At 39.1% G+C, this 14,760-nt stretch overlaps 1 protein-coding gene across 1 annotated transcript; it reads right to left on the reverse strand.

The window, feature by feature from the left end:
* Window positions 1-7,122: 7,122 nt before the first annotated feature.
* Window positions 7,123-13,164, reverse strand: eif2d (eukaryotic translation initiation factor 2D). The gene is made up of 15 exons (XM_068751011.1): window positions 13,109-13,164; window positions 12,511-12,701; window positions 12,325-12,408; window positions 12,132-12,222; window positions 11,938-12,045; window positions 11,175-11,419; window positions 10,218-10,335; window positions 10,056-10,101; window positions 9,873-9,979; window positions 9,612-9,767; window positions 8,955-9,044; window positions 8,711-8,806; window positions 7,717-7,837; window positions 7,411-7,585; window positions 7,123-7,320 (listed from the first exon to the last, which is right to left on the reverse strand). Exons 1-15 carry the CDS (start codon window positions 13,162-13,164, stop codon window positions 7,250-7,252), a joined length of 1,755 nt encoding a protein of 584 aa, XP_068607112.1. The 3' UTR covers window positions 7,123-7,249.
* Between the last annotated feature and the right edge of the window lie 1,596 nt (window positions 13,165-14,760).

The following is a 14,760-nucleotide window of genomic DNA, read 5'->3' on the forward strand; positions in this document are numbered from 1 at the left end:
GAATGCTTTGAAAACCCTCACATGCACACAGATGTAAAATACAGTGCAGTGAAATTTTAGGTGCCCTAATCCTGCAGATTAAGGCCATGAGCACTGGATTGAAATCCACTTTTAATTTTTCAGATACAGCCCCCCCCCACCCCCACCCCAGTTTATAGTGCTTTATTCAGCTCCTCTTTGCAAGCGGACTACCAAGATGACATCTATTTAGCCAACAAACATTTATGCTGATTCAATTAACATAATATCATAATGGCTTCATATTGAGATGATGTATTAGGATGACCCCCCTAAAATAATCAAACTCAAAGCAAAACACTGCTCAAATCCTCCCTGTTCAAATACCAGTATATCAGAGATATTTCAGATTTATGGGGCTCTGGGACTTGTCAGGTCAGGAGAAGGGATAATAGATGTGTTTTGGATCTTGAATATGGGAGGACATCCAAAGGCAGATATTGTCCCTGGCCCTGCTTTTCAAACCATTCGTCTTGTCAACGCTAACGCTTCAATGAACAACTCCATAAAAGGTACGTACTCCTTTTGCTTCCTTCACCTGTTAACCTTCCATCCTTTCCCCTCCCAGCCATGAACATTTAAATTGTAAGCAGTCCATGTATGCCTTCTGGTCTTAGTTAGACATAAATATTGTGTATAATTCACATCACTGTCCAATCAGTCATAGACCCTTATTCCATTACAAATAAATGTATGGCCTGCTATTCTTGTATATTTTGCCATATTAAAGATGCCATTAAAACTGATCGAAAAATGTTTGACATTTTTGTGATGAATAAAAAGTAGATGATAGAGAGAAAAGTGGGAAGGAGTCTGTGCTAATAAATTATAGCTGATAAATTTCACAGATGGTGTGCATTCACTTCCAAGTGGGACTGCTTTCAATCTGGCTGACATACAAAGCCTTCTTCACATTTCCAAGCTGACAGTTATTCGAGAAGGATCACAGAAAATAGATTTGGCCATTAGAACGCACTACGTGACAATAACATATGTGAAAAATTACATTTGCTTTTGAAGGCCAAACAGGACGGAACCAGCTCCTCGTTATGTGACAAATACCTTAATGCTGGCTGTCATCCTGGAAATAAAGGCTGCAGACTGTCTTGCTGGATAAATTGGGCAGTTATCCCTGGAATTACACAGACAAAAATGTAACTCAAAATTTAAACCCAGGAACGATTTGTCTCTATCACTTGGGCCACTATATTCACTATATATCTTTGATGTAATAAATTGAAATTGCTCTTGAATGGAAGGCTGTATTTGTTGGTCAGAGACTGTGATGCACTGTGTTTTCTGGCAGCTTTCTATCAGAGCCGGCATTAACTTCATCAATCTGAGCTGCCCTATCTTATCTGTTGGATTCATCCACAGGGGTCAGCCTTCACGCCCCACGCCATGACAAAGAGATATTCAATGCCATTCAGTTCACCTGCCAGTGTTCATAATGTTATGGCTGATCAACATGTGCTGCAGCTTGTCTGCTGTGATGGATGGTGACCAACAGATGGCAATACAGACCATGATTGTTGTACTCCAGCTAATCTCTTTTAATTGCTTACAACTACTAATGTCGGTGAACTAGTCCTTAGTTATCAGTACGTCTGAGTGTGTTTTGCATGGTTCTTCTTGCCAATGTATTTTCACGGGTTTCTTTGTTTTATCTTAGCTTCTGCTTCTTGTCAATTCCTGCCTCAATAGTTTTAATATCATGCTTTCCTGACAGCACATTGTAATCCGGATTATTCATATCCTCGGGGATTGTTTGTACTCAAAAGCTTTACAGTATACCAAAGTTAAGAGTGATACTATGACAATCCCTGAAATAACTTGTTTCCTCATTGCAGCAGAAAAACCTGGCAGCTATTGAAGCATTTCAACTTCAAAGGTGAAAAGCAGCTGTAATTAAAAGAACTGACTGATGATATGACTTTGCTACTATTTTCATGAACCATATTAGACCTCTGTCAGTGGATGATCAGACACTATTAAAACATGTTGCTGGTGAGGTCAGGCTGAAAACTGATGAACCAGATAGTATTTTCTATAACCACATTCAAATCATGTTGTTCCTCTAATCCTCTCAGCTGTAAACTGAAGCGGATGTGATGCATGACAGCATCAGCGATTGTGACGTCCACCAGAAAAGACGCATCACCACAGACCCATTACGTTATGCAACCAGCAAATCTGCTGTCTGAATTGAAACCATGCGAAAGAAATAATTTGCTAACATAATCCAGCATTCGACGTGCAAAGGTCATAGTCAAAACTCAAAATACAGTGTGTAAATAACAAAACACGACAGCTAAACATTTGGTTCACGTCATAATGTTAGCTGCTGGGCATCACTTTCAAAATATGTGCAACACAATGATACACCACATAACACACTTTCATGTTTACTGACTGTCTAAAAAAAAAAACATCTTACAAGTCTGTGTTTTGGGAAATGGACAGACTGCTTTACTGTAAGAAGAAAGACGAAACAGAAATAATCTGCCACAACAAAATGACTTCACAACCACCAACATAATCTACTAACTGTCATGGCCAGTGGGTGCCAAATTATGAATTCAAAAGTATTGAAAAACATTTTTTTCTTAATGACTCTCCTGTGTCCTTATGTAACCTCTGCATGTGGTACTTTAGGCAGCATTGGAAGACAACAGTATCTGTGAATTCTTATACAACTTTCCAGAAGTTGCCACTTCCTGTTTATAGAACACACCATTTAACCCTATAGTTTCCTGTCTGATGGTGCTTGTCCATTTTCAAAGCTTTACCGCAACCGTTAAACCTGGAAATCATCCAAGGAAAAGATTCCCTGTCTGTGTCGATTACACCATGTTTAACTCTTATTTTTGTTACTTCAATTAACCCTTTCACAACACCGATACTGGAAGTAATATTCGACAGCTGCAGAACTGTTTTGGACCTTCATTCAGACTTAAAAAGCAAGATTTATGACTAGAAAATTGGCACCATGTTTAAAGAAATCCACCCGTACAGCAGCAACAACAACAACAAGAAGAATGGTGAGGCCCCATATGCAAGAATAAAAGGAGAACCAGCTGAAAGCACAGGCTCACCCTCAGATCATGCACAATAATCTCTTTATAAGGCTGGATGGTCTATAATTATACTCCAGCAGGACAGTAAGGATTGCAAAATCTCATGCAGGGAGAAGGTAGAGGAGAATTTAGAGAAGTGGAGGTCTGCTCTAGAAATAGAGAGGAATGAAGGTGAGCAGGAGTAAAACAGAGTATGTGTGTGTTAATGAGCAGGTCCCAGGGGGGACAGTGACGTTACAAGGAATAGACGTAAAGAAGGTAGAGGACTTCAGACACCTCGGAACAGATACCTTCAGAACAGTGCAGTACATTGATGGAGAATGTGGAAGGAAGAGAAGAATTGTGTGCAGGCAGGCTGGAACGGGTGGAGGAAAATATCAGGTGTGCAACGTGATAGGAGAGTGTCAGCGAGGACGGGACAAGCCGAAAGTACAGTAGTAGTAGTAGCTCTCTACTGTGCATTACTAACATATAAATATTGTCTACATCTTATTTGCACCGCTGACTTTTAAATATATTAAATATGCTGCACTCTTATGTATTTTTAGCAGATTTAACACATATAAATCTATTCTATCTGCCATTTTCAACATACTTAATATTTTTTTAGGCCATATCTTTTATGGTATTGTTGTCTCTTTGTTTTTTGTTTGTCTCGATCCGTATACCTTTCTGGATACAAATAAATAACAAATATCTTGATTTTCCCATTATTTATCATTGCCGCTTTTTCAAAATAGAAAAGAAAACAATAATATATTGTAAAATACGCATTCATTTCACACACCAAATATCACAGTCATAAAGGGGTCCAATATTGATCCTTAAAATACAAATATTTTCCTCAGCCAACGGCTGCATGCTCTAAAGGTCAAGTACCTTCTATCTGATGGGAATTTCTGTGGCTGTCAACCTGGTTCTAACCTTCATTTTGGTTTTGAACTTTCTGTTAAAGACCACCAGCCGGAGTCATTCTGGAGTCACAAGCCATGGTGTAATCTAAAGGAAAATTTTAATTACGGATCATCCAATTCTTCAACGTGGCTGTGTCATGGTTGTGATGTTGAGTGTGATAAATAGAGGGATACTTCTTAAAGTAATAGTACAGTAATGCAAGTGATGTGATTAAAAGATGGTTCATGATTGTCCACGTTATATAAGATAAAAAGTGTTTAATTATCCTTACATGTTTGAGTGAGAAGTTAAAATGATGATCAATCATTTGTTCTGTTTGACAGCATTTATTTGGCAGGTAGGTGAATGACTACAGAAACAGTTACAGATAAAATAGTCTTAGTTGATATTATATTTTTCTTGTTGTGAAAATACAGTTGCATAAATTATGTTTTAAACTCTGATTTTGTTTCTTAATTTCTGTCAAATCTGTGATGGATGTACTTCACAGTGATCGATTGCATGCACCTGAAAAAGGATTGGGAAACGGGACGTAACAGCTGGTCATTGTTTTTACTGCAGAACGTTTTATTGCCATCCATGTATGGAAAATGAAAACCAAAATCTACACTCCTAAAATTAAGGACTGCTGGTCTAATGCTTCAATCTACAAGAACAACCAGATCAGATGTATCTACAAACAGGAGTCCCCATCTCATTTCATTCACACCCTAGTTTGGTTCCAAACTCTGCAAGCATACATATTCCCCTTCCTCATCATCCTCACTTTTAATGGGTTGACTCTGCGCCTGATTTCTCCCTAATTTTTGTTACAGAGCGATCGATGTCCCTCTACTGCAAAACAAAACACCAGACTTGTCAAATGCTGCTTGAATTAGTTTCTAACAGAAGACCATGGCCTCTAATTGAATCACAGATCCATAAAACACAATCAAATTTTCCTTATGGTTTTTTCTGCCACTCACATTGAGAAGGGAGATGGCTCCCCTTCCCCATTGCTAACAATAATGCCACATACCCTTAAGAAGACTATAGCAGGAAGTTGACTCCCCGTCCCATCCATCACTAAAGTTAATTTAATCATTTAACGCAGGTGTCCTCATGTGAGAATCTAACAAACACGAGTTTCATCAAGATGATCTCGCATGCATCTGACAGAGGCCCTTCTACTGCAAAAGCATAACTTGAGCCAGCGACTCTTTTCCTATTGATCATCAAAGTGCATTAATTGCTAACACATGGGAGGAAGTTTGCACAGATGGACTTCCCTGGGGTTATGGAATACGAGGATTGTCAGTTATAATAGATTTATGACTTTGTTTAATCTCAGCAGACAAGGCCTTAAGCTCAACCACGAGTCCATAAAACACAACCTAATTGTCTTTATTGCTGTGCAAACCAGAAATGTAGCTAAAACCACTGACGTAAACTTTTACGCCACAGTTAGGACCTGCTAATGGTTTTATTTTCGCTACAACTGAAAAAAGGTGACGTTTGTACTGTAGTGCCATCTGCTCTATAAATGGAGAATGTGCGAAGACACCCCCTCCTGTCATAAATGATTCTTTCCACGAAACGTTTTCCTTGAATTACAATTCTTGAAATGCAGTCTCAGTCACAAGTTAGCTCTGTCAAAGCAGCTAGAATCACAGCCTTATTTAAAATACCCTCAAGTCTAAAAATATCAAATAACTCCTGATTCTTGTCGAGAAGAACTCCCTTGCTCCCGCTTTACCCTTGAATTTAGAATATGTGCTTTTCTTGCAATATGGGGAAACAAAAGGACATTAATTGAAAAGCTATTCTGTTCAGATTCAAACCGTAAACACAACTCTCCCCAGGGAGTGACAATCATATTCCCCCATGCCTTTGTGGATCTCCTTGGGTGCACACAGGTTTCCTTCTACAATTCAAAGTCAAATTACTGGGGATGCTGTTGGTGTTATGTTGTTTGTCTCCATGATTCATTTTGCTTATCCAACCAATGGAAATAATTAACTTTATTACTGCATACTCAACAAGCACATATTTGCACTTTTAGATGTTTACTTACATATTTCCCATCTAATGAGAAACTTCTCTGATTGTTTATTACTTTAATCCTTAACTGAAACTCAATCATCTGCTGTTGTTATTTGCCAGGAACCACACTCTTGGATATGGTCGTTTAAACTTCCACCGTCTTTGGGGAAGCCCGTGATTGATGGTCTGCAATTTCCAACTTTTGCAAATCAAAACAAGTTTCAGAAAGCAGATCTGCAGATGGTACACTTGATTGGTCTCCAAAGACCCGACCTCAACATTGAGACAAGCCTCTTTAATTGCGCCAAGTCTCGGTCAAAAAAGTAACAATTGAAATTGATAGTTGAAACCATGAAAAAACAAACAAACAATCCAATAAAAAAGATGACTGTCTGTGAGGATCTTGAAAGAACTTTTGCCATAAATGTGTTTTTGGTGTATGACTAACCCACGCAGGATTAAGCTCGACTGCTGTCTTTACACCACTATTCTGCATTCTTTCTTAGAAAGCCGAACCGTAACAGTTTGAGCTCGACGAGGCAAGAATTCCTCTCAAGAATCCCCCTTCTCATCAACTAGAATTTTTCAAGTCATAAAACGAGACCCCTCTTATTTCTCTTCCTGCGTGTACTGAAACTAAAATGCCACAAAAATCAGTCGCATCTAAGAAATATGTCATTTTATCCAAGACACTACCATGTTGCATAGTTAATCAATTGTAAAACTGTCACTCAGAGAATAATGGTTGCACGGGATTTGGCAATGCATTGCTTCGAACAGCTCTGCATCAGCATGTGCTCTGAATACACATTGGTCTTTCAGTTAATGCTGTGTGCCAAATGCAATCACATCAATATCAAATGCAAAACAGAGAGGCACCATGTGGCATGGAAACAGATCTAGATTGTGCAAAATGTGTCCAGAAATAACAAGGGTGTAATTAAACTGTCCTCTAAAATTGTTTCACTGCTGAATAGTAAAAAGAAAATTTGGCACACAGTAATAAAATGTTTATTAGCTTCAGGCAATGTCTCATCTGGTTGTTTTGAGAAAACTTTTCCCACCAACAGAAAGAAAATACCTTGTGATGGTTTAAAAACCTCCAACAGTAACTTCACACACACACACACGCGAAGTTTATCAAATGGAGGACATGTATTGTGTTTACATACAGTAAAACCTCTTTTAGACTATTTTTGCTCTATCTCGTTGAAATGCTACTTCCTCTTGTCGCCTTTGGGAGCTTTGTCCAATCCTTGGATGTACTTGCGTGGAATTTGATAGTGATCTGAAAATGAAATAAATGTTTAAACAAACTGGATGCATAAATGGACATGTTTGACAGAAACTGTAAAACATATCAAATATTTTTCCTCACCTAGCAGCAGATTGCCCACTTGACGAATCTGGTTGCCCTGGATCTGCACAAGGACCTTGTCCTTGCATCCAGCAATGGGCTGTAAGACGGAGCTGGCCTGTACCCGGTGCTGCAAAGTCGTGGCAACAACTGCTGGGTCCAAACCGTACACTTCAAGGTTCTTTATTAGAGTCACCTACAAGGGATGAAATGGAGACAAATGGAAAGAGAGTACTCATACACGTATGGTATAATTCAGCAAAATACACATTAAATATATATATATTAGCCATTCAAGGGATTAAAGCAAAAAATAAAAATTGTCACCTTCTTATTGGAGCCCCGAGAAGCCACAGAGATGTCTACGGGCTCAATTTGTCCTTTCTTTATGATTGGTCTTTGTCCTGGGAAAGCAAGCTGATAACACTCCTGCATCAATCCCAATGTTCTATGAAAATAAGGACATATTATTTATTCCCATGAAAACGTTAGAGACAGAGATGACGATTGCTATTTATTGTTGAATAGGATCTTCTGATTAACATGTCACCTAAAACAGTATATTGTATATGTATTATATTAGAATAATCAGAAATAATAAAGCTGTATATTAGCTATATTACAACAAAAGATGGGAAGCATCACCAAACCGCTCTCTCTTCTGTTGCTTTCTCTACCAATTCTGGTCAAGCTGACCAATCACAGTTCTTGTTGTCTAAATCTAGTACCTCCCAAGTTGTTTCCTTTTTTGCAGGTTTGTGTCATTAAAACTACGGTATATGAAAAACACGTTTGTTTTAACGACAATGTTTTTCTTATTGAAAACACATTTTTCTGGGTAATTTAATACCCCAACCTGGTATTACTATCACATTCATTTTGCTGCGGTTTTGCTTTATGGAACCAGACCCCCAAAATATGCAATGACTCCTCCACAAACAATGTTTTTCTATACTAATAGTTACTCTGCCACAACACTAAACAGAGGCTTTTTACGGGAGACATTGGAACTATAAACATTATAGACTTTCTTTTATAGTAGTCATAAACCACACGCTGTGAATATAGACTTCAAGCAAGAACATTATTTCCGTTGACAGAAAAGATTCAGACTACAGGTTTGCATTAGGTTGACTAATTTATCCAGCGTCCATCATGCAACGACGACGCCAATGGCATCCACCTTGGATGAAATGTTTGCTCATGCTTATGTAATGGAGGTTTGCAACTAATGATTATTTTCTGCTTCAGCGCTTTTTTTTAATTTAACAGTAAGCCCATCAAATTAACTCAATGTAAATGGAGCACAAAATTATATTACCTGCCAAAGAGGTCATCCCACTTGACAGACTCCACGTTCTGGTACTCAGATTTCTCCAGCAAGCAGTCACATAGAATAGGGTTTATGGTCACATAGCTATTTAGATGGGAGAAATGCATTGATGCTACTTGCATTAAAGAAAAGTGGGATGGATAGCAATAAAGTATATATTCATACTACAAAATACTGTGGTTGCAACAATGACAAAATGTTCTGGTATCTGTAGTTTTACGATTTTCCTTACTTTTGATTAATTTTATCCACCAGTTCATTCTTCTTCACGTACTCTGTGACAATATTTCTCACTTCTGCAGATTGCAGTACTGTTCCTTTCCTGTAAGGACACCAAAACACACATTAGTCGAAGCGTAAATGTGGTAATCTATCAAGTTACCTTGAATTTGAGCTAATAGCTTGAGTGAGAAAATAAAAAAAACAGAGAACGTGTTGGTAAATTAATGTAAGCGATTGAAGAGTTATGAATTGTATTCATTTTCCAATGCTTTCTCGGGTCACGGAGGTTGCTGGAGTCAGTCAGTCAGTAAAGACAAAGGGTGTATGGAATTGGAACCTAGGTTAGGGAGATAGTGTTCATTTTGACCGGTATTTTATGTTGCACTGATCATTCTCACTTCCTGATCTATCTTAAATCAGAACTGAATTGTGCATCTTGAATTTCATGAGATTAAAAACATTGCCTGCAGGGTGTGTGCCTCAAGTGGACTGTGTCAGAGGATTTCATATGCACAATATCAAGCACAGTTTGAGATGGGAGCTCAGTGTTCGAGGTCAGTTTAAGAATAACAGGAGCCAGTGGTGAAATCTAATAAGGGAAACTTGTGGATGCTCTCTGACTCAACTTCTCTCCTACGAGGCACTCAGTCACATTACCCACACGTACCTCAAGTTCGCCTCCCGAAAGAGGGGCTCCACTCGTGCTGAGACGGAGTAGAGGGCTGTTATTTCAGGAGGCCTGTACAAACTTTCTTCTTCCTCCCCATCATGCACAAGACTTGCTTCAACATCTGTCTTCTCTGGAATGTTGAAGGAACGCAGTCTATGACATGTTAAAGCACATGGCTAGTCAGTCCAAATGTGATTAGGCTCTCTGTATGACTATTAATGTGGCAGTTCTTCTAAAATGGGGCATTTGGGAGCTCACTCTTGATTTTTCCAGTCCACCTCTACAATGCTTTCAACACCCTTGGTTAGCTCTTTCACTCGCACAAGGCTATGCTGTTTCTCCATGGCCTGTAGAAACTTGGAAAGCTGTTGGATTTAATAATGGATTACTAATGATGAGATTTATCTTCGTAAAAATTTGCATTCTGGACATCTAGGGTACCTTTTTGTAACTGGATTTCTTGATATCAAGTTTCTTTCCACTTGGGCTAAAAAAAAAATAAAAAAAATAAAAAAAAGAATTTGTATGGAAAACCAATAAAAAGAAATTTCAGTACTAAAATCAATTTGTGGTTCAGTCTGTAAAAGACAAACAGTAGATTACCAGCAGGAGAACATGTGGTTACGGAGAAATGTGCTGGTCAGGAGAGGGAGCTCTGATTTCTTCACCTTGCTCTTGAGCGCATGGAGAAAACACCGCAACAGCAGGGAATCCATATCATCTGTGAAATTAAAGTATGACTTGGGTCACATTCTACTCTTCCCGAGACCTCCCTCCCAGTGGGACATGTACGGAACACATCCCCAGGCAGTCGCCCGGGGGATGAAATAGATGCCCGAGCCGCCTCAACTGATTACTTTCGATGTGGAGGAGCAGTGGCTCTACTCCAAGTTCCTCCCTGGTGACTGAGCTCCTCACCAATTCTCTAAAGGTGCGCGAGATATTGAGGAACACATTTGGAAATTTGGAACAAATTATGAAGCTCCATTAAATGCATGTTAACAAAAATTTCAATGTGATCCAGAATCCAGGATCATCAACAAAATATTATCATATGTTCCTGGTAACATTCCGAACATTTCCTGAAAATTTAAACAAGATCTGTCCGTAGATTTTTGAGTTACGTTCCTAACAGACAGACAGATAAACGGCGGCAAAAACATAACCTCCTCAGCGGAGGTAACATACTGAGGAGAGTCTATGTCCTGTGAGATTGATGAGGACACGAGCAGGAGGGTGGAGCTACGCAGAGCAGGAAGCTCCAGCCAGGTTCCTGACAAATCAACTGCAAATCTAACAAAAATTTCAAAGTGATCCAGAATCCTGGATCTCTTCTGGATCATCACCAAAATGTAATTTAAACATATGTTCCTGATAACATTCCAGTATTTCCTGAAAATATATTCAAGATTCGTCCGTAACCTTTTGAGTTATGTTGCTAAAAGACAAACAGACAGATGCCAGCAAAAATCTAACCTCCTTGGCGACGGGAATTAGAACGAGTTCCTTCCTAAAAAAGCCTTTTGATGGATTAATTTTGATAAAATACTTTGTGCTCACCTTGGCTCCCCTCTTCTTCCTCATTTCCCTTTTCTCTAATTTCTTCCTCTTGCTCAGCCAGTTTCTCAAGACTCGAACAGGCTGAATGTGTCACTTTCTCCCCAGTGGAGTCCTGGTCCCTCTCCACGCACTTCTCAAACTCTTCCTCCCCTTTCTCACTGACTTCATCATCCTCGACATTCACCTCTTGCTCTTCACTCTCTGAGTCTGGTACAGATGGAGGACCCGACTTGTCCCCAAGTGCCCTATAAATAAATAAAGTGAAGAAAAAGACAAATGCAGTGTTTACATGAATGTAGGCCAGCGCAATTAATTATTGAAATGCAAACACTAGTTTATATGTAGTAATTGTCATTACTCCAGGCAACACAGTTCAGACACGGGGGGGGGGGGACATGCAGCAAATAAGCAAGGCTGGAATCAAACCCATTTTATGATGAAAAAGACTGAAAGAAAGACTTAAAAATATATAGTAGTTTCTCACATGAGCTAGTAGGAGACTACATACAACCATCCAGCTATCAGATCGGAAAACTTAAAAGGGTGATTCAACAAACAGTTCAACAATTTGGGAAGTATGCTTGATCACATCTGGAGAATTAGATGACAAGATCAATAACATACTTACATTTGTCTGGAAAACGAATGGCTAACAATATTAGTTTTAATGCTGTTGGACACAGCATGAAAGCTCGAAGAGAAAATAATTCAATATAACCAGTACGTAGGGACTGAAACCTGTACACATACAGCAGTTACTCACCAGAGATTATCCATGTATGTGTGGAGAACACACACTCCTCTGCCTTTCATACCCAAACTGTGCATCTCTGCACTGGACACCGCAGCCGAGCCCACCGCAACGGGAGCGCTGGACGAGACCAGAGGAACAGTGTGTCAAACTTACTTCTTTCAAGAGCACATTATTAGTCTGTCAAATATTTTAGGATAACTTGCCTATTGTTCACCATGGTAACGGCACAGCAGTCACCCCGTTTCACATCTGGGAGACCACTTGAAGGCACCACCACACCAGGCAGCATGAGATCTTTAACAAAACAAAATGTTAGTTTATATAATCTAGTTCTACAGAAATAGACATCTGTCGCCAGTCTTGAGCTCAACAATAAAATGAAAAAAACAACCATACCTGCCCCTCCGATCATCTTCTGAATTACAGGGGGCCATGTTTTGAATGTTGGCAGGAGCGAGGGGTAACGCCAAAGCACATACACTATGAGATATAACAATGCTGAGCAACAGTAATATGGTTAAACGAAGTCACAATGTTTTAGCCACTGAATGGTCTCAATCTAATTAACAGACGGCTTTTCACCTGTAGGATAAAGTCTTCTCTCCAGTTCAAAGAAGAGTGGATTTTTGTGGAGAACATAAAGTGTCACAGCATCTCCCTTATGTGCATAAATCTTCACTATATTTAATTCCTCTTTGTTGGGGATGAGCTCAGACAGCTCTTCAGCACACAGGAAAGGAAAGGCTGCAGATATATCAGCTTTGAGCTTTCTCCTTAAGATAAAAACAAAAATGAGAGTCTCAGTCATGCTGCTGCAGATACTATTTACATGCATATATATGAAGAACATTCCTAAAACATATAAAACATTCCTTTGTATATGCTGATGTCTGGTTATTCATCACGTTTGCAGCAGGTCTACAAAGTAGTAGAGATGCCAGCCGTTTAGGGGTTGAAATATTTTTTTATAATGCAGTAGTCAATGAAAGTAGCATTTAAGTCATGTTTGGAAGGCCCTGTATTGTCCTTCTGTTACGTGGTTATTGCAATCAGTTTATAAATTACATATTTTGCCAATAAGCCTAATAAACGACAGGAGTCGAACGTGCTTTGAACTGTAGTTTCTTCTTGAAATAAATGGCGACACACGAGTTTGTGACGAGCAGCTGCAGCGTCTCACCTGTCTGATCCTTTAATAGCTGTGTTGGATTTGACACGAAACGGTTTAAGAAACATCTTCTCCCAAAACTGAATGGCTGGTTACAACGAAGACTGCATTGCCTTTTAAGACAAAATATACCTGTTTTATTGTAAATGCGTATAGATAATCATTTGCCTCTGCACCGACGATATTGCCCAAAATAGCTGCAGAAAGTAACGAGCGGACCGTCGATCAGCGTGACGTTCCGACACGTATTTACTTCCGACGTGCACCACGATGCTTATGTCAGTTCCGCAGAAGGAAGGATCCCACGACCAACGTTCCCCCGGCCTAAGGTGCGCTCGTGCGTAATTACGCACAGCTGATACGGTCTTCGCGACAGCGAAAATCTACGTTGTGCACAAAAAAAAAATCCAACCTAAATAGAAAATAACATAAACACGTAAAAATTCATTCTGTGCTATTTTCCACTGTGAGTCAGTGAGTGTCCGGTGACTGGCTGCTCCGGCTAATAATGAGATTCACATGTTTTTACGCAGCTAATAGACGCCATTGTGGTCGGAGTTCCAGGACTCTCGCGGGACCACAGAACACACATCCTTTGCTTGTTGATTTTATCTGTTTTATTTGTTGATTTTTATCACTTGTTTGTATGCTATTTATTTTTATTGTGTACTTTGAGATTTACTTTCAAATGTAAAGTGTGTTTAAAATAAAATGTATTATTATAATGTTGCTCAAAGTTGTCCAAGGGACTGCTCAGGGAGTTTGTGTGTTTGCTCAGACACATGAAAAATTAGAGGGAACATTGCCCACAACCTGAGAAAAAATAGAAACATTTGCGTGTTTGTTGACGTTATAAGTAATAAATGTTACATCGCCGTTTCTGCGTACGATATCAACATGAAAATCTATAAGCATCCCAAAAATGTTCTTGTTGTTCTCCACCATTCATCCAACCATGACTACCAGAATTATCCATTAAACACCAGATTTCCTGATATTCTAGATTAGAATATCTGCAGAACAAGACATTGGATTCCCATTATGGAACTGACAGTAGAACATATAAATAAATTACTCCTTGGCCATCTTACAGTCTCCTGACCATAAGTGTGTGATCCTTTTATCAAATTCTGTAAAGTCCCCTTTACAGAAATATAAATTATTTGGCTTTTGAAAAATCCCCATGCTTACATGACTCTATTGAAAGCATGTGCAAATGGATCTGCAAAACAAAACAAAAAAATGCTGTGGTATGAATGCCAGGCCAGTTGTCGGCAGAGTAACCCTTATCACACAATGCAATGTCGGTACTTTGCTATGGTATTTGCTGTTGATCTGTTTGGCATGGTTTTTTGCTGAAAACATAAAATCCATACCTGAACTGGGGAATTGTGTTTTGCCAGTTTACGCAATGACAGAAACATTTTCAAAAGATTACACCCTGGGATTTGGTTCCAAAAGCTTTTACTTACAGTACCCCAAAATTCTCGAGTCATGTGAAGGATAAGGCAACAACACAAGTTTACCCTGAGCAAAATACATATAGCTTTGTGTAAGAAAATGAAACAGCCACTAAAATTGTCCAAAACAACATGAAAACCCAGATCAAAGAGGCTAAAATGATTGACAAAATCCCCTGCTTGTGTTTGGGGTTGCACCGACTG

The sequence above is a fragment of the Brachionichthys hirsutus genome, chromosome 2 (genome assembly GCF_040956055.1).
Source record: "Brachionichthys hirsutus isolate HB-005 chromosome 2, CSIRO-AGI_Bhir_v1, whole genome shotgun sequence".
Classification (NCBI taxonomy): Eukaryota; Metazoa; Chordata; class Actinopteri; order Lophiiformes; family Brachionichthyidae; genus Brachionichthys; species Brachionichthys hirsutus.

Bases quoted from the DNA above. Each gene is read 5' to 3' on its own strand.
- eif2d (XM_068751011.1), bottom strand. From the start codon at position 13,164: ATGTTTCTTAAACCGTTTCGTGTCAAATCCAACACAGCTATTAAAGGA. The intron at 12,409-12,510 runs GTGAAAAGCCGT...TATATCTCATAG, and splicing joins GAGAAGACTTTATCCTACAG to TGTATGTGCTTTGGCGTTAC. The intron at 7,838-8,710 runs GTAATATAATTT...TTATTTTCATAG, and splicing joins TGGGATGACCTCTTTGGCAG to AACATTGGGATTGATGCAGG.